We start from the raw sequence: 20,042 nt of genomic DNA on the forward strand, positions 1-20,042 counted from the left end.
ATGAAATTAGCAAAACACCCCCAATAAAGGAGTGGTTCTGCAGGTGGGGACTACAGGTCACTTCTTAGTTCTTATGCTTCCTGACTGATGTATTGGTCACTTTTGAATGCTGGCAGTGCTTTCACTCTAGTGGTAGTATGAGACTGAGTCTACAACCCACACAAGTGGCTCAGGTAGTGCAGCTCATCCAGGATGGCACATCAATACGAGCTGTGGCAAGAAGGTTTGCTGTGTCTGTCAGCGTAGTGTCCAGAGCATGGATGCGCTACCAGGAGACAGGCCAGTACATCAGGAGACGTGGAGATGGCCATTTGTGTAAGGAGGAGCACTACCAAAGCCCTGCAAAATGACCTCCAGCAGGCCACAAATGTGCATGTGTCCACTGAAACGGTCAGAAACGGACTCCATGAGGTTGGTATGAGGGCCCGATGTCCACAGCTGGGGATTGTGCTTACAGCCCAACACCGTGCAGGACGTTTGGCATTTACCAGAGAACACTGAGATTGGCAAATTCACCACTGGAGCCCTGTGCTCTTCATAGATGAAAGCAGGTTCACACTGAGCACATGTGACAGAATCTGGGGACGCCGTGGCGAACGTTCTGCTGCCTGCAACATCCTCCAGCATGACTGGTTTGGTGGTGGGTCAGTAATGGTGTGGGGTGGCATTTCTTTGGGGGGGCCGCACAGCCCTCAATGTGCTTGCCATAGGTAGCCTGACTGCCATTAGGTACCGAGATGAATTCTAAGACCCCTTGTGAGACCATTTGCTGGTGTTCCTCCTAATGCAAGACAATGCTAGACCTCATGTGGCTGGAGTGTGTCAGCACTTCCTGCAAGAGGAAGGCATTGATCTTATGGACTGGCCCACCCGTTCCCCAGACCTGAATCCGATGGAGCACATCTGGGACATCATGTCTCACTCCATGTCTCGTTGCATCACAGACTGTCCAGGAGTTGGTGGATGCCACCTCATCAGGAGCATGCCCAGGCATTGTAAGGAGGTCATACGGGCACATGGAGGCCACACACACTACAGAGCCTTATTTTGACTTGTTTTAAGGACATAACATCAAAGTTGGATCAGCCTGTAGTGTCGTTTTCCACTTTAATTTTGGGTGTAACTCCATATCCAGACCTCCATGGGTTGATAAATTTGATTTCCATTGATCATTTTTGTGTCATTTTGTTGTCAACACATTCAACTATGTAAAGACGAAAAGTATTTCATACGATTAGTTCATTCGTTCAGATCTAGGATGTTTTATCCTAGTGTTCTCTTTATTTTTTGAGCAGTGTATATAGGCAGACCTCCCACCCCATGCTTGTCTTGCTGCTGCTTCCTCTGGTGCTGCTGCACTGTGACTCAGATATGAGCTCTCAGCTCTAGTGTATTAGAGCCTTCAAGAAAAAAAAATGTAGAGTAGGGAGCTGTTCTGCTCAGCCACACTCTAGTATAAGTGGTGCACCCTCTTACTTTAGGTGTGGTCAGAGGAGGATCATGTGCCACAATTGGTTTCACCAGCCACTGCTCCAGATTGTCAGCCAGTGTTGAACAAAGTTGTTCCTTGTGCTCTCCCATGTAAAGGATCCAGGACAGCATTTGGTCAGGAGGCCAGGATAATTGATGTGCTTGAAGAAGAATACCAGCTGCCACTGCAGGTACCCCTTTTTTAAAGGATCTTCCTTATTGGGGTAGAGAATATTGGGAGCGAAAAGTGGTGCTCCCTAGTAACGTATATCAATTGGTGTGTACCCTCCACCACACCAAAGTTATATACTGACCTGTTGAGCTGCTACACCTCGGTGTACAACTCTGTTGGATGATGGATGGGGGTGTATAGAAAAATGGCTGCTGCACTCCAGAAACCAAACTCTTGACTGAAGTTGATGGATGAACGAACGAACAGCAATATTACAAACAAAAAACTGTCTAGGAAGTGCTGCATAGACACTTGGACATAATTAAGACCCAGTCTAGCACAGGACAACGTGAATATATTTATTTTCTACAATAGGGACGACTCTTTTCGGCACTCTTGTGCCTTCCTTAGGTCTACTAAAAAGCACTCACCTGATGGTTTGTTTTACGGAATGGAGTACTAATGTTGAGATCCTGTGAGTATAGCATGCTTCTGTGTGATAGGGTTTGCGGAGTCTAGGATGTGAGGGATATGGATTGGTTAATTAGGACGCAAAATGATGCGGTAATGACAAAGGGAATGAAGTCTATATAAAGCTGACTGTAGAGTGTCCATGTTATACCTCATGCCTTTGATGAAGCCAGTTATACTGGTGAAACATCAGGGAGGATGGTGCTAATGTTTTAGCCCTTCAGTGTCAGTTATTATCAACCTTTCACAGCTCAGCAATAGGGATCTATGATAGTAGTCTCATTAAAAGACACTGTTTAGAAAATCGGACTCATACAGTACATGATAGTATGATACTGTATACGTAATTTTTTATCACTCCTGCACAGTGGTGACAATCAGTATCACTACTATTTTAATCTAATACACTAATAAAAGTTAATTTTTATTTTGTAAGGTGGTCTTCAGTTAAGGATTATACCTGCGGGGGGGCAGCATGTACACCCCTAAAGGAGTGCAGAAAAAAATATTACTAAAAACCCTAGAAACTTTCTAATTTTCCAGATTATTTTAGCAACAAAAAGTTACCACTAATATAAAGTACAATATGTCACATAAAAACAGCCTCTGAATCGCTTCGCTCAGTAAAAACATTTCAAAAGGTATTACCACTTAAAGAGACACATCGGAGTTAAAAATTGGAACTTGATTGATCAAGATAAAAACTGGCGACGGGGTTAAAAAAAACTCACAAAACTAAAAAATATATGTCTACTTGATATAATAAAGATTGTTTTAGATGTTTTTGTTACATTTTGCTTTGGGTGTTTTTTCTTGGTTTTGTGTTTTGTTTGCATGTGTTAACATCCCATACTGTATAAACCGTGCCAATCTGTTTTGTATTCTAGGAATGTAAAAATATAAACTTTTCTATCTCTGATTGTCCTTTTGGAGTGTCCTCTAACTTAGCCTTGCAGCTACAAGCTTTTCCAATTGACCCAGCTCTTCTTCGCAGGTGTAAATCTATGCTGTGTAGTTTCCTGGCTAGATAGTATTACTGTCCTTAGGGTAATACTCTCAACAGGGTGCATGTATGAATTGTATCACAGTAGCTGCTTTACTTATCTATGTCTTTGCCTGCTTTGAAGATTTTATGCATTATAATATTCTTTGCAAATGTCATAAACACAACTACAGGGCTTGTGTGTATTTTATCAGAATATCCATTCTATTTTAGTAAAGCATTTATAAGTATCACACTGCTTTTTCTGCCAACGTTAAGCTAGAAGTAGAAAAACAAGTGCTCTATAGGGTAACATTGTTGAGCCCCAGTGTGAGGTAAAAAACGAATGACTGCTCACCCAATGGATATCCAGGAAACCTCCTTAGTAGAGCTTATCAAAAGGTAAAAAAAAACATTAAACAGACTGAGCTTGTTACTCCAAAAAAGAATGAAGATCTAAATAATATCACTATTAACCCCTTAACGACGCAGGACGTAAATGTACGTCCTGGTGAGCTGGTACTTAAGGCACCAGGACGTACATTTACGTCCTAAGCATGACCGCGAGCATCGGAGCGATGCCCGGATCATGCACGGCAGTTCCCATCTGCTGATCGCAGCCAGGGACCCGCCGGTAATGGTTGACATCCGCGATCCCATGAATGTCCGCCATTAACCCCTCAGATGCCGTGATCAATACAGATCACAGCATCTGCAGCATTGTGGTCATTAAAATGGATGATAGGATCGCCTGCAGCGCTGCCCCAACAATCCGATCGTCCAGCACGGCAGCCGGAGGTCCCCCCACCTGCCTCCGCTGCCTTCCTGGCATCTTCTTCTCTGATCTGCCTTCCTGCAGACTAGAGCAGAAGATGACTGATAACACTGATCAGTGCTATGTCCTATACATAGCAATGAACAGTATTAGCAATTGAATGATTGCTATAAATAGTCCCCTATGGGGACTATTTAAAGTGTAAAAATAAAAGTTAAAAAGTAAAAAATAATTAAAGGGGTATTCCAGGCAAAAACTTTTATATTTATATATATATATATATATATATATATATATATATATATATATATATGTATGTGTATGTGTATGTGTATGTATATGTGTATGTATATGTATATATGTATGTATATGTGTATGTATATGTATATATGTATGTATGTGTATATATATGTATATATGTATGTATGTGTATATATATGTATATGTATATATGTATGTATGTGTATATATATGTATATGTATGTATGTATGTGTATATATATATATGTATATGCTCTGGAAAGTTAAACAGATTTGTAAATTACTTGTATTAAAAAATCTTAATCCTTCCAATAGTTATTAGCTTCTGAAGTTGAGTTGCTGTTTTCTGTCTAACTGCTTTCTGATGACTCACGTCCCGGGAGCTGTTCAGCTCCTATGGGGATATTCTCCCATCATGCACAGCTCCCGTGACGTGACATCATCATTGAGCAGTTAGACAGAAAACTTGAGAAGCTAATAACTATTGGAAGGATTAAGATTTATTAATAGAAGTAATTTACAAATCTGTTTAACTTTCCGGAGCCAGTTGATATATAAAATTTTTTTTTTTTGCCTGGAATACCCCTTTAAGTTAAAAAAAAATTAGAAAAACCCCCTCCTGCAATAAAAACGTAAATTGTCCCATTTTCACCCCCCCAAAAAGTGTTTAACCCCTTAAGGACCGGAGGTTTTTCCGTTTTTGCATTTTCGTTTTTTGCTCCTTGCCTTTAAAAAATCATAACTCTTTCAAATTTACACCTAAAAATCCATATGATGGCTTATTTTTTGCGCCACCAATTCTACTTTGTAATGACGTCAGTCATTTTGCCCAAAAATCTATGGTGAAGCGGGAAAAAAATCATTGTGCGACAAAATTAAAAAAAAAACGCTGTTTTGTAACTTTTGGGGGCTTCCGTTTCTACGTAGTACATTTTTCGGTAAAAATGACACCTGATATGTATTCTGTAGGTCCATACGATTAAAATGATACCCTACTTATATAGGTTTGATTTTGTCGGACTTCTGGAAAAAATCATAACTACATGCAGGAAAATTAATACGTTTAAAATTGTCATCTTCTGACCCCTATAACTTTTTTATTTTTCCGTGTATGGGGCGGTATGAGGGCTCATTTTTTGCGCCGTGATCTGAAGTTTTTAACGGTACCATTTTTGCATTGATAGGACTTATTGATCGCTTTTTATTCATTTTTTCATGATATAAAAAGTGACCAAAAATGCACTATTTTGGACTTTGGAATTTTTTTGCGCGCACGCCATTGACCGTGCGGTTTAATTAACAATATATTTTTATAATTCGGACATTTCCGCACGCGGCGATACCATTTATGTTTATTTTTATTTTTATTTACACTGTGTTTTTTCTTTTATGGGAAAAGGGGGGTGATTCAAACTTTTAATAGGGAAGGGGTTAAATGATGTTTATTCACTTTTTTTTTGCACTTTTTTTTTGCAGTGTTATAGCTCCCATAGGGACCTATAACACTGCACACACTGATCTTTTACATTGATCACTGGTTTCTCATAAGAAACCAGTGATCGATGATTCTGCCGCATGACTGCTCATGCCTGGATCTCAGGCACTGAGCAGTCATTCGGCGATCGGACAGCGAGGAGGCAGGTAGGGGCCCTCCCGCTGTCCTGTCAGCTGTTCGGGATGCCGCGATTTCACCGCGGCTATCCCGAACAGCCCACTGAGCTAGCCGGCATGCTTTCGGTTTCACTTTAGACGCGGCGTTCAACTTTGAACGCCGCGTCTAAAGGGTTAATAGCGCGCGGCACAGCGATCAATGCCGCGCGCTATTAGTCACGGGTCCCGGCCGTTGTTAGAGGCCGGGCCCGACCCGCTATGACGCGGGGCCACGCCGTGGCCCCGCGTTATAGATCGGGAGTGGACACATGACGTTCCAGTACGTCATGTGTCCTTAAGGGGTTAAAAAAATATTTTATATACATATTTGGTATCGCCGCGTGCATAAATATCTGAACTATTAAAATAAAATGTTAATGATACCGTACAGTGAACGGCGTGAACGTAAAAAAAAAGTCCAAAATAGCTGCTTTTTTATAACATTTTATTCCCCCCCAAAAAATAATAAAAAATTGATTATAAGTTTTATATAAGCAAATATGGTATCAAAAAAATTACAGATCACTGCGCAACAGTAATAGAAAAGTATGTTATCATGGGTAGCATTTTAATAGTATTGACCCAAAGAATAAAGAACACGTAATTTTTACCGTAAATTGTACGGCGTGAAAACGAAACCTTCCAAAATTGGCAAAATTGTGGTTTTCTTTTTAATTTCCCCACACGAATAGTATTTTTTTTGCTTGCGCCATACGTTTTATGGTAAAGTGAGTACAACTGGTTGCGCAAAAAACAAGCCCTCATACTAGTCTGTGGATGAAAATATAAAAGTTATGATTTTTTGAAGGCGAGGAGGAAAAAACTAAAATGTAAAAATAAAATTGTCCTTAAGGCCCAAATGGGCCGAGTCCTTAAGGGGTTATTAATCACAACAAAAAAGGAGAAAAAGATAAAATGTATAAAAAAAACACATAAATACAAATAAAATTAAAGACCAAAATAAATGTAAGTAAAATGTTATCACCAATTTTAATTGTTGAGCTACCAAGATTCAAAGTATTTTGCGGCATAATTGGCCTACTATTTGCAGTGACCCTGTTTTTAAAAGATATTGGGGGAGATTTATCAAAACCTGTCCAGAGGAAAAGTTGCTGAGTTGCCCATGGCAACCAATCAGAACACTTGTTTCATTTTTGAAAATGCCTCTGAAAAATGAAAGAAGCAATCTGATTGGTTGCTATGGGCAACTCAGCAACTTTTCCTCTGGACAGGTTTTGATAAATCTCCCCCATTGTGCCTGTGACCCCCTGGAGTGACATTTAGGCGATTCAGAAATTTGTAAAGTTTAGTAGCCCCGAATAGGTTTAGAAAAAATTTTCTATCTTATCAATGCTATTTTTTTTTAATCAACAATGGTGGGTTGTTATCCCTGTAATAAGTTACAATGCTTATGCTGTCCCATGTTTGGTACACCCAATACTGTGTTTGATTGTTTTCAAACTAACCGAACATTTTCTATTATTCAGAGGGTGAGTTGTGATGCTCAGTTTGCGGTGTGTCTGTTGTATTGTAGCTGTCGTTTGCAATACGTAGGTCGCACGGTTCAATCTGTGCGATCACGTATGTGCAAACACAGATCAAATATTAACCACATAGGGACCCAGGGCGTACAGGTACACCTTCTGTCCCTGGAACTTAAGGACCCAGGGCATACCTGTACGCCCGTGGGAATATCGGTCCCTGCCGGGCAGGGACCGGACCAGGGTGACTGCTGATATCAATTCACACTTGCGATTTGTGCCTATTCCAGGTCATACGGGTCTATGGTGACCCAGAATATAAGGGGGATCGCGGTTGTCTAAGACACCTACGATCCCCCTGAAGGGATAGGAGTGAGGTGGCAGGGATGCCACCCCTCCTATCCCTGCTATTGGTCATCAAAAGCGACAACCAATAGAAGATCGGGGGGGGGGGGGGGGTTTACTTTCGTTTTACCCGTTCTGCCCACCCACAATAGGCAGGGCAGGATGGGGAAACGACAGAGGACCGGGCGCCAAAGTCCACTTACCCATCGGCGACGGCTGCGGGCTGCGATCGGGATGGAGATCGGCGGAAGAAGACGGCAATGCGACTCCCTGGATCCTACAGAAGCCAGTGAGTTGCCTAGCAATATCTGGAGGGCTACATTCTGAAACCACTATACAGTGGTCTCTACTGTAGCCCTCCAGATGTTGCAAAACTACAACTCCCAGCATGCTCAGACAGCTGTTTGGGCATGCTGGGATTTGTAGTTTTGCAACAGCTGGAGGATAACAGTTTAGAGGTTACTGTTCAGTGGTCTCTAACTGTAGCCCTCCAGATGTTGCAAAACTGCAAATCCCAGCATGCCCAAACAGCTGTCTCAGCATGCTGGGGGTTGTAATTGAGTACCTCTAGCTGTTTAACTACAACTCCCAGCATGCCCTTTCGGCGGTCAGTACATGCTGGGAGTTGAAGTTTTGCAACAGCTGGAGTTTGGAAAATACGGAGTTAGATAACTGAAAGTTTTCCAACCAGTGTGCCTCCAGCTGTTGCAAAAGTACAACTCTCAGCATGCATGGTCTGTCAGTACATGCTGGGAGTTGTAGTTTTGAAACAGCTGTTTGCCCCCCCCCCCCCCATGTGAATGTACAGGGTACATTCACACTGGCAGGTTTACAGTAAGTTTTCTGCTTGAAGTTTGGGCTGCAGCAAATTTTTCGTCGCAGCGCAAACTCCTAGGGGGAAACTCACCGTAAATGCCCACCAGTGTGAATGTACCCTAAAAACACTAAACTAACACAAAATGAAAGGTAAAACACTACATATACGCCCCCTTTACACTGTCCCCCCCCCCCCCAAATATGAATGAAAAACATATTGTACAGCAGTGTTTCCAAATCAGAGCCTCCAGCTGTTGCAAAACAACAACTCCCAGCATTTCCGGACAGCCACTGACTGTCCAGGCATGCTGGGAGATTATTAACAGCTGGAGGCACCCCGTTAGGGGTATTCTACGCCAGTGATTCCCAATGTCCACCCCTATGCAATCCCTGATTTTAGTCCTCAAATGTGCATGGTGCTCTCTCACTTCGGAGCCCTGTTGTATTTCAAGGAAACTGTTTAGGGCCACATATGGGGTATTTCCATACTCAAGAGTAATTGCACTACAAATTTTGGGGGTCTTTTTTCCTTTTACCCCTTATGAAAAGGAAAAGTTGGGGGCTACACCAGCCTGTTAGTTTAAACATTATTTTTTTTTTTTTTACTAACATGCTGGTGTTGCCCCATACTACTTTTTTATTTTCACAAGCGGTAAAAGCAAAAAAATAAAAAATAAAAAACATTTGTAACGCAGAGTATGGAAATACCCCATATGTGGACATAAAATGCTCTGTGGACGCACAACAAGGCTCAAGAGTGAGAGCGCACTATGTATATTTGAGGACTAAATTGGGGATTTGCACAGGGGTGGCTGATTTTACAGCAGTTCTGACATAAACGCAAAAAAATAAATACCCACATGTGACCCCATTTTGGAAACTACACCCCTCACAGAACGTAACAAGGGGTATAGTGAGCCTTAACACCCCACAGGTGTTTGACGTATTTTCATTAAAGTTGGATGGGAAAATGAGAAAAAAAAAATTTTCACTAAAATGCTGGTCTTTCCATTAATTTTTCATTTTCAAAACGGAAAATAGGAAATAAGCCCCCCAAAATTTGTAACCCCATTTCTTCTGAGTAAGAAAATACTCCATATGTGGATGTAAAGTGCTCTGTGGGCTAAATACAATGCTCAGAAGAGAAGGAGCGCCATTGGGATTTTGAAGAGAAAATGTGTCTTGAATTGAAGTGTGTTTACAAAGCCCCCATAGCGCCAGAACAATGGACCCCCCACATGTTCACATTTGGAAACTACACCCCTCACAGAATGTAATAAGTGGTACAATGAGCATTTACGCCCACAGGTGTCAGACCAAACTTTGGAACAGTGGGCTGTGCAAATGAAAAATTAAATTTTTCATTTTCACGGATCACTGTCCCAAAAATCTGTCAAAAGCCAGTGGGGTGTAAATACTCACTGCACCCCTTATTAAATTCTGTGAAGGGTGTAGTTTCCAAAATGGGGTCACATGTGGTCCGCTGTTCTGGCACCACCGGGTGCTTTGTAAACGCACATGGCCCCCGACTTCAATTCCAAACAAATTCTCTTTCAAAAAGCTCAATGGCGCTTCTCCCCTTCTGAGCATTGTAGTGCGCCAGCAGAGCACTTGACGTCCACACATGGGGTATTTCCATACTCAGAAGAAATGGGGTTAAAAATTTTGGGGGTAATTTTTTCCTATTACTCCTTGTAAAAATGTAAAATTTGGGGAAAAAACTGCATTTTAGTGAAAGAAAATGTTTTTTCATGTACACATCCAACTTTCACAAAAAGTCGTCAATCATCTGTGGGTTGTTAAGGCTCACTGTGCCCCTTGTTACGTTCCTTGAGGGGTGTAGTTTCCAAAATAGTATGCCATGTGTTTTTTTTATTTTTTATTTTTTGTTGTCCTGGCACCATAGGGGCTTCCTAAATGCGATATGCCCCCCAAAAACCATTTCAGCAACATTTGCTTTCCAAAAGCTAAATGTGACTCCTTCTCTTTTGGCAATTTGTAGTTCGCCCGCAGAGCATTTTACATCCTAACATGGGGTATTTATATACTCAGAATATACAAATTACAAATTTTGGGGGGCATTTTCTCCCATTACCCTTTGTAAAAATGATACATTTGGGGGAAAACTGCACTTTAGTGAAAAATTTTTCTTTTCATTTACATATCCAACTTAAACAAAAAGTCGTCAAACACCTGTGGGGTGTTAAGGCTCATTGGACCCCTTGTTACGTGCCTTTAGGGGTGTAGTTTCTAAAATGGTATGCCATGTGGGGGTTTTCTGCTGTTCTGGCACATGTGACATGCCCCCCCAAAAACCATTTCAGCTAAATTCCCTCTCCAAAATCCCATTGTCGCTCCTTCCCTTCTGAGCCCTCTACTGCTCCCACTGAACACTTGACATCCACATATGAGGTATTTCCTTACTCAAGAGAAATTGGGTTACAAATTTTTTATTTTTTTTTTCTTCTATTACCCCTCGTAAAAATGCAAAAACTGGCTCTACGAGAACATGTGAGTGTAAAAAAAAAAATGAAGATTTTGAATTTTCTCCTTCACTTTGCTGCTATTCCTGTGAAACACCTAAAGGGTTAATACACTTACTGAATGTCATTTTGAATACTTTGAGGGGTGCAGTTTTTATAATGGGGTCATTTATTTTTTATTTTTTTTTTAATAAGAAAGTCCTTCAAATCTACTTCAAAAGTGAACTGGTCCCTGAAAAATTCTGATTTTGAAAATTTGGTGAAAAATTGGAAAATTGTTGTTGAACTTGGAAGCCCTCTGATGTTATCCAAAAGTAAAAACATGTCAACTTTATGATTAAAATATAAAGTAGACATATTGTATTTGTGAATCAAAATATAATTTATTTGGAATGTCTGTTTTCATCAAATTTTGGAATTTTTCACCAAGAAATGATTCAAGTATTGGCGAAAATTTACCACTAACATAAAGTAGAATATGTCACGAAAAAATTATCTCTGAACCAGAATGAAAGGTAAAATCATCCCAGAGTTATTAATGCTTAAAGTGACAGTGGTCAGATGTTCAAAAAATGGCCAGGTCCTTTAAGGTAAAAATGGGCTGGGTCCTTAACCCCTTAAGGACCAGGCCATTTTACACCTTAAGGACCAGAGCGTTTTTTGAAAATCTGACCACTGTCGCTTTAAACATTAATAACTCTGGAATGCTTTTAGTTATCATTCTGATTCCGAGATTGTTTTTTCGTGACATATTCTACTTTAACTTAGTGGTAAAATTTTATGGTACCTTGCATCCTTTCTTGGTGAAAAATCCCCAAATTTGATGAGAAAAATGAAAATTTTGCATTTTTCTAACTTCGAAGCTCTCTGCTTGTAAGGAAAATGGATATTCAAAATATATTTTTTGGGGGTTCACATATACAATATGTCTACTTTATGTTTACATCATAAAATTTATGAGTGTATTACTTTGGGAAGACACCAGAGGGCTTCAAAGTTCAGCAGCAATTCCACTTCAGTTTTGAAGTGGATTTGAAGGGTCTTCATATTAGAAATACCCCATAAAGACCCCATTATAAAAACTACACCCCCACAGTATTCAAAATGACATTCAGTAAGTGTATTAACCCTTAAGGCGTTTCACAGGAATAGCAGCAAAGTGAAGGAGAAAATTCAAAATCTTCATTTTTTACACTCTCCTGTTCTTGTAGACCCAATTTTTGAATTTTTGCAAGGGGTAAAAAGGAGAACATTTTTACTTGTATTTGAAACCCAATTTCTCTTGAGTAAGCACATACCTCATATGTCTATGTAAAGTGTTCGGCGGGCGCAGTAGAGGGCTCAGAAGGGAAGGAGCGACAAATGATTTTTGGGGGGCATGTCCCCTTTAGGAAGCCCCTATGGTGCCAGGACAGCAAAAGAAAAACACATGGCATACCATTTTGGAAACTAGACCCCTCAGGGAACGTAACAACGGGTAAAGTGAACCTTTAATACCCCACAGGGGATTCACGACTTTTGCATATGTAAAAACATTTTTTTTTACCTAAAATGATTTGGACGACTTGGAGTTGTTAACAAAGCCAAAGCATAGTGTGCAGGGCCGTTTGGAGGAATTTGGGGGCCCCAAGCAAAATGGACATGGAGGCCCCCCTTGATGTTCACGCACGTCACACTCTAGGGCCGGCGTCAGGACGTAGTAACGCCGGCCCTTGAATGCTGGGAGCGCGACGTGAGCGAACGTCTATACGAGGCCCCCACATTAGGTGTAGCACAGTTCCCCCATGTTAGGTGCGGCACAGTCACGTCCCCCCCCCCCCCCACGTTAGTTGCGGCACAGTTCCCCCCCCCCCCCCCCCACGTTAGGTGCGGCACAGTTCCCCCCCCCCCCCCCACGTTAGGTGCGGCACAGTTCCCCCCACGTTAGGTGCGGCACAGTTCCCCCCACGTTAGGTGCGGCACAGTCACGTCCCCCCCCCCACGTTAGGTGCGGCACAGTTCCCCCCCCACGTTAGGTGTGGCACAGTTCCCCCCCACGTTAGGTGTGGCACAGTTCCCCCCCCCCCCCCACGTAAGGTGCGGCACAGTCCCCCCCCCCCACATTAGGTGCGGCACAGTTACCCCTCCCCCATGTTAGGCACGGCACAGTTCCCCCACCCCACGTTAGGTGCGGCACAGTTCCCCCCTCCCCCCCACGTTAGGTGCGGCACAGTTCCCCCCCACGTTAGGCTAGCAGCACAGTTCCCCCCACATTAGGCTAGCAGCACAGTTCCCCCCCACATTAGGCTAGCAGCACAGTTCCCCCCCACATTAGGCTAGCAGCACAGTTCCCCCCCACATTAGGCTAGCAGCACAGTTCCCCCCCACATTAGGCTAGCAGCACAGTTCCCCCCCACATTAGGCTAGCAGCACAGTTCCCCCCCACATTAGGCTAGCAGCACAGTTCCCCCCCACATTAGGCTAGCAGCACAGTTCCCCCCCACATTAGGCTAGCAGCACAGTTCCTCCCCCCCCCCCCACATTAGGCTAGCAGCACAGTTCCCCCCCCCCCACATTAGGCTAGCAGCACAGTTCCTCCCCCCCCCCACATTAGGCTAGCAGCACAGTTCCTCCCCCCACATTAGGCTAGCAGCACAGTCCCCCCCCCCACATTAGGCTAGCAGCACAGTCCCCCCCCCCCACATTAGGCTGGCAGCAGAGTTCCCCCCCCCCCCACATTAGGCTGGCAGCAGAGTTCCCCCCCCCACATTAGGCTGGCAGCAGGGTTCTCCACATTAGGTGCAGTATAGTCCCCCCCACACTAGGTGTAATATGTTCCCCCACAGACATCCAGCCTCCAGCCATACAGTGTATGGCTGGAGGCTGTATGCCTGTTTACTGCCCTACTTCAGTGCTCCAGGAGATATATATAAAAAAGAAGAGATGCGCTCCTAGTGGAGAATCATAAGGTGGGTTGACGTGTGGGCGTGTCTTTTGCACCTTACCGTGTAGCGTTGTGCTGAGGGCACAACACCTTGATGAGCTTGTAGACTCGCTGGGGTTTGTAGTTGAAGATACGGGCGGCAGCCTGGGCGGCATTCACCTTGACCTCCAGGTCGTGGTGTAGCTTTAGAATGAGGAGAACCGAAAAGATAGGACTTGCTTAGCCCTTGGCGCCTATTCCCCAAGTAACGATTCCAGACGGTAGTAGTCCATAAAACAACTGGCCTTTATTGGTAAAAAAGAAGGGTGCAACACATTGGTTTCGAACCCGGGCCGGGTTCTTCATCAGGCAGTGGTTGTTACAAGAGCACATTCCCGCTCGTTTAAATATACACCTGTGGACCGGCATAGAACTGCTGCCGGGTCACCGGGTCATTGCAATTAACACATTTTGCCAAAAAGTTTTTTTACACATAAGGAAATTAACAAACATGAAACACTTAAAATATGTAAAGCAGTATTATAGATATGGTATAACACCTCTATATTGGTTAAATTAGCACTTATACCCTCGCCACTCCTAGGAGGCGCTGAGGTCTCCCTTAGAAGGTGCCCACTGCTGTTGGGCTGCGGTCAGGCTGTGAATATTAACAAGATGAGGAACTCTCCGCAGGTTGGTGCGCCAGGTTTGTGATATTCATATTAGGCATTGGAACCTTGTAACTTCTAGGAGGCGCTGTGGTCTCATGTACGAGTGCCCCCTGTTGGCAGGCTGCGGACCCGTTTGTCGCCGCATGCACTGTCCCTGCATGTTGGGGGTATTTCTTTGGAGTTACCCCATAGCACAAGCATAGAGTGGAACACGCCGAACCTGGTATGTAGATTAATAGTTCGGTCCAGGCCGCTGGAAATACCATTACATGAGAACGTAATGGTTTCTTTGTAGGAGCGGTGTGGACTAGAGGTAAGCGGATGGTGAGGTATCCTCTGTTTGGGAGCAAGATAATTGTATCTTGGGTATGTTCCTTGGTTATAGGGGATGGGCATACCTGTGTGTGTATATGGATATAACAATTATTAATTATTAAAAATTATAGCGCTCCCGGCGTGTCTAACCGGACCGAAATTGTAGTTGCAGCAGGTATGAAGCATATGACGGGTGGTCTATTTGAAGGTTATTGGCAGTAGACACTTGCTATACCCTGGTTGTCTAGCTAGATTGAGCCATTATATGGACAAAAAGGATTATTGGAATTATGATAACGGATTATATAATAGTCTCGACTATTTCATTGAGACCCCTCGGGTTCACTGTGCTCAACTTGAAGATCCAAAAGACCTCTCGTTTTTTTAGGAGTTCAAATCGGTTGGAATTGTGATCAGAAATGTGATCAATGGGAGTGATTTTTATGGGATCCGCACTCTCCGGGTGTGCAATTGCACAGTGCCTGGAGACTCCATGGAGAAGAAATTTTTTCTTTATATTTTGTCTATGCTTGTTCATCCGACAGTGCAGGGATTGGGTCGTCCTGCCTATAAACTGCAGACCGCACATACAATCCAGTAGGTAGATGACATAATTCGATTGGCATGTCAGTCTGTATTTGAGTTGGAATCTTTCATCTGTTGAATATGACTTAATCTCACTTACATTGTTTTTGATCTCCTTGCAACATTTGCAACGGGTGGACCCACACCTAAAGCTTCCTACAGGTAAGGTCATGGTCCCTTAAGTCTGTTTGTGCTGTCGTATCTGGCTGGGGGCCAGCAGGTTCTTCAGAGTGGGGGCTCTGCGGAACGTGATTTGGGGGTGCTCGGGAATTTTTCCTTTAAGGTATACGTCGCTTTGGAGGATGTGTCCATTTTGTCCATATAATGGCTCAATCTAGCTAGACAACCAGGGTATAGCAAGTGTCTACTGCCAATAACCTTCAAATAGACCACCCGTCATATGCTTCATACCTGCTGCAACTACAATTTCGGTCCGGTAAGACACGCCGGGAGCGCTATAATTTTTAATAATTAATAATTGTTATATCCATATACACACACAGGTATGCCCATCCCCTATAACCAAGGAACATACCCAAGATACAATTATCTTGCTCCCAAACAGAGGATACCTCACCATCCGCTTACCTGTAGTCCACACCGCTCCTACAAAGAAATCATTACGTTCTCCTGTAATGGTATTTCCAGCGGCCTGGACCGAACTATTAATCTACATACCAGGTTCGGCGTGTCCCACTCTATGCTTGTGCTATGGGGTAACTCCAAAGAAATACCCCCAACATGCAGGGACAGCGCATGCGGCGACAAACGGGTCCGCAGCCTGCCAAAAGGGGGCACTCGTACATGAGACCACAGCGCCTCCTAGAAGTTACAAGGTTCCAATGCCTAATATGAATATCACAAACCTGGCGCACCAACCTGCGGAGAGTTCCTCATCTTGTTAATATTCACAGCCTGACCGCAGCCCAACAGCAGTGGGCACCTTCTAAGGGAGACCTCAGCGCCTCCTAGGAGTGGCGAGGGTATAAGTGCTAATTTAACCAATATAGAGGTGTTATACCATATCTATAATTCTGCTTTACATATTTTAAGTGTTTCATGTTTGTTAATTTCCTTATGTGTAAAAAAACTTTTTGGCAAAATGTGTTAATTGCAATGACCCGGTGACCCGGCAGCAGTTCTATGCCGGTCCACAGGTGTATATTTAAACGAGCGGGAATGTGCTCTTGTAACAACCAGTGCCTGATGAAGAACCCGGCCCGGGTTCGAAACCAATGTGTTGCACCCTTCTTTTTTACCAATAAAGGCCAGTTGTTTTATGGACTACTACCGTCTGGAATCGTTACTTGGGGAATAGGCGCCAAGGGCTAAGCAAGTCCTATCTTTTCGGTTCTCCTCATACTTCAGTGCTCAGACCACTGCTCCTCTGGTCTGGCCACCATAGCTGTAGGTCCCGGGACTGGAGGAGCGATGGTCGGAGCACTGAAGCTGATGTGCCGCTGGTCACTTACCATGCGGGCCAGCGCATGTCCTGTTCGTTGCTCCGATCCTCTGCGTTGCTTTCCAATGGGTGCACGCACGGGACGGGGACCCAGTTTCCCCCCCCCCCCCCCCTGGATCTGCCACTGCATGCATTATATATACACACACACACATCACACTGTATACATCACATACTGTACATGCATGCTTCATACACACAGATACTGCACACATTACATACTGTACATGCATGCTTCATACACACAACACACTGTACACATTACACACTGTACATGCATCATACACACACTGTACACATTACACACTGTACATGCATCATACACACTGTACACATTACACACTGTACATGCATCATGCACACGCTGTACACATTACATACTGTACATGCATCATGCACACGCTGTACACGTTACATACTGTAACATGCATCATGCACACGCTGTACACGTTACATACTGTACATGCATCATGCACACGCTGTACACGTTACATACTGTAGATGCTTCATGCACACACATACTGTACACGTTACATACTGTACATGCATCACACACACTGTACACATTACATGCATCATACACACAGTACACATTACATACTGTACATGCATGCTTCATACACACAACACACTGTACACATTACATACTGTACATGCATCATACACACATACTGTACACATTACATACTGTACATGCATCATACACACACTGTATACATTACATACTGTACATGCATCATACACACACACTGTATACATTACATACTGTACATGCATCATACATACACACTGTACACATTACATACTGTACATGCATCATACACACACAGAATAGATCAGTGTTTCCCAAACAGGATGCCTACAGAGGTTGCAAAACCACAACTCCCGGCATGCCCAGACAGCCTTTGGCTGTCTGGGCATGCTGGGAGTTGTAGTTTTGCAACAACTGGAGGCACCCTGGTTGGGAAACACTGGTATAGATACACACATGCACTTTACATATAGTCATCCACAGTAGTAACACACACAGGCACAGTGCATAGACATACACATATGTATGCACATATATATATATATATATCTCTATCTATCTATCTATCCACACACACACACACACACACACACGCTTATACACAAATACATGCAGGGACACCTACGTTAGTCAGGCCCCATGTTGTACAGCCTCTGCGGTCTCCTTTCCTCACAGCTCTCTCCTCACCCCTCCCCCTCCTCCTGCTCAGACGGCTGAGAGAAGAGTCTGGGGCTGAGGGAACATACCAAGTGCAGCGGGGGTGAGGGGAGCGTGATTGTGGTGAGGTGAGAAGAACTCCAAAGCTGCAAATTAGTTTATTTAAAAAAAAAAAAATGTCAGACATTCGGGGGCCCTCTTGTTTGACTGGGTGCCTGGGGCCCAGAGCACAAACTCCAAGAGCTTGATTGTTAATCGCTACAGGACGGGCAAGCACTGGCTGTGCTCGGGGGGCCCCCAGCCAGCTCGGGGCCCCAAGCAATTGCTTGGTTTGCCTGTCCTGTAGCGACGGGCCTGTTCTTGTGCATCAGAGAGTAAGGAAACTACACAATGTTTTGGGGTCCACCCCCTTACTCATGCGTACTAGATCTCTCACACCAATTTACCTTTGTATGGGCCGGCACACCTTCAGTCAATAAATTTAATTGAACACATTCTAAATACAAGTTTTACAATTTTTTTTTTTTAAACCACATCTAGATTTAGTAACACCTGTATTACAAAAATGCTCTAAAACTACACAATTCATTTAATCCTGACGACTGTTATGTCTCAAGTTCAGTAATCCATAATGCCTCACTTTGTGAGAGCAACTTCTTATTACTCTCTCTATTCACACCTTGCGTATCCTGTTCTATCACCTGCCACCTTAATCCATTCACACGATGATCTTTTTCCAAAAAATACCTAGCTTCAGATGTTTCTCTGAATTTACTTTCTGGTATTGGACAGCATTTTGTTTCAAGGGCTTTGCGTATGGCACTTTTATGTTCTGAAATCCCAATGCTTACCATTCTGCTCGTTTGGCCTACGTACCCCATACCACAAGGGCACTTAAGTATATCACGTTTTCACTTGTGCACCTGTAATAACCCTTCACTTGAATTGTGACCTTTTTTGGGGTGATAAATATTTCCTCCTTTTATTATCACATTATATTGCATGCATGAAAGAAATGCAAATGTTCCTTTCTTCACACTGGCCAAAAAATGTTGTTCACTCTTCTTTTTACTGCTATATCGCCTCTAACCAGCCTGTCGCCATTCGACTTCCCCCTTAGTGTGAACAAAAAGAGGGGGTTCCCAAAACGAAGTACCATATTTTGGGTCAGACCTTAATAGACCCCAATATTTATATATAACCTGTCAAATCATAGGGATATATCATATGTGCCTGTGTACATGTCACGATTTGTATACCTTCTTCTCTTCAGATTTATTTTTCAACAATTCTTTCCTGTCCATTAATCTTATTTCCTTCCTTGCCTCCAACAACTGCTTCTAATCATAACCTCTGTCCATACATTTCTGCATGATCTGTTTTTCTGATTTTTTTCATACTCACTATCTACACTCGATATTCTTCTTGCCCGGATCAGCTGACTTTTCGGGAGCACCCGAAAAACACTTGGTGAGTGAAAACTGTCGGTGAAGCATATTATTTTTATCTGTTTCCTTTGTATACATCACTGTCTTAAATGTGTCCTCATGTTCAATCACTTCAATGTCAAGAAACTATTCTAGTGTGAATTTAACAAAGGGGAGTACAGAATTCAACTTCTCAGCAAAAAATTACTTTGCCTCCTCTCCCCTACAGAGCATGAACACATCGTCCACATAGTGAAACCAGGTGGGCAGCATTTTCATGCCCCCCGGGAAGAAAGCAATAGCCAAACTAGGTGCGACAAGAGACCCCATCGAGGTCCCATCTATCTGCAAAAAATAATCCTGATCAAAACAAAAATAGTTTTAAGTTAAAACCCAGTAATGCCATCAAAAACACAATGATCTCATTTGTGAGCTTATCATTTCTACACAATAGCTCATGTACACTCCTGGCACCACCTGCTTGGTGTACAAACTTTGTACATCAAGGGTGCACAAAAACCGCAACCCAACAGCATCAACTTGATTCAGTTCACATAGAAACTGACTAGTATCCCAAAGAAATCT

The 20,042-nt window shown here is 43.1% G+C and overlaps 1 protein-coding gene across 4 annotated transcripts in view; it reads left to right on the top strand.

Annotated features, from left to right (window-relative positions):
• LOC130361970 (elongin-A-like) overlaps positions 1–20,042 on the top strand; it is a 159,183-nt gene that overhangs the window by 71,983 nt on the left and 67,158 nt on the right. Inside the window, exon 1 of one of the 4 annotated variants that reach the window (XM_056565738.1) lies at positions 7,055–7,157. The exons of the other annotated variants lie outside the window; for them this stretch is intronic. Within the exon in view, the coding sequence (XP_056421713.1) occupies positions 7,155–7,157 (3 nt within the window). The 5' untranslated portion in view covers positions 7,055–7,154. Of the gene's footprint in view, positions 1–7,054; positions 7,158–20,042 lie in introns of those variants that run through there. 4 annotated transcript variants of the gene reach the window in all.

Source organism: Hyla sarda, chromosome 3 (genome assembly GCF_029499605.1).
Source record: "Hyla sarda isolate aHylSar1 chromosome 3, aHylSar1.hap1, whole genome shotgun sequence".
In the NCBI taxonomy this organism is placed as follows: Eukaryota; Metazoa; Chordata; class Amphibia; order Anura; family Hylidae; genus Hyla; species Hyla sarda.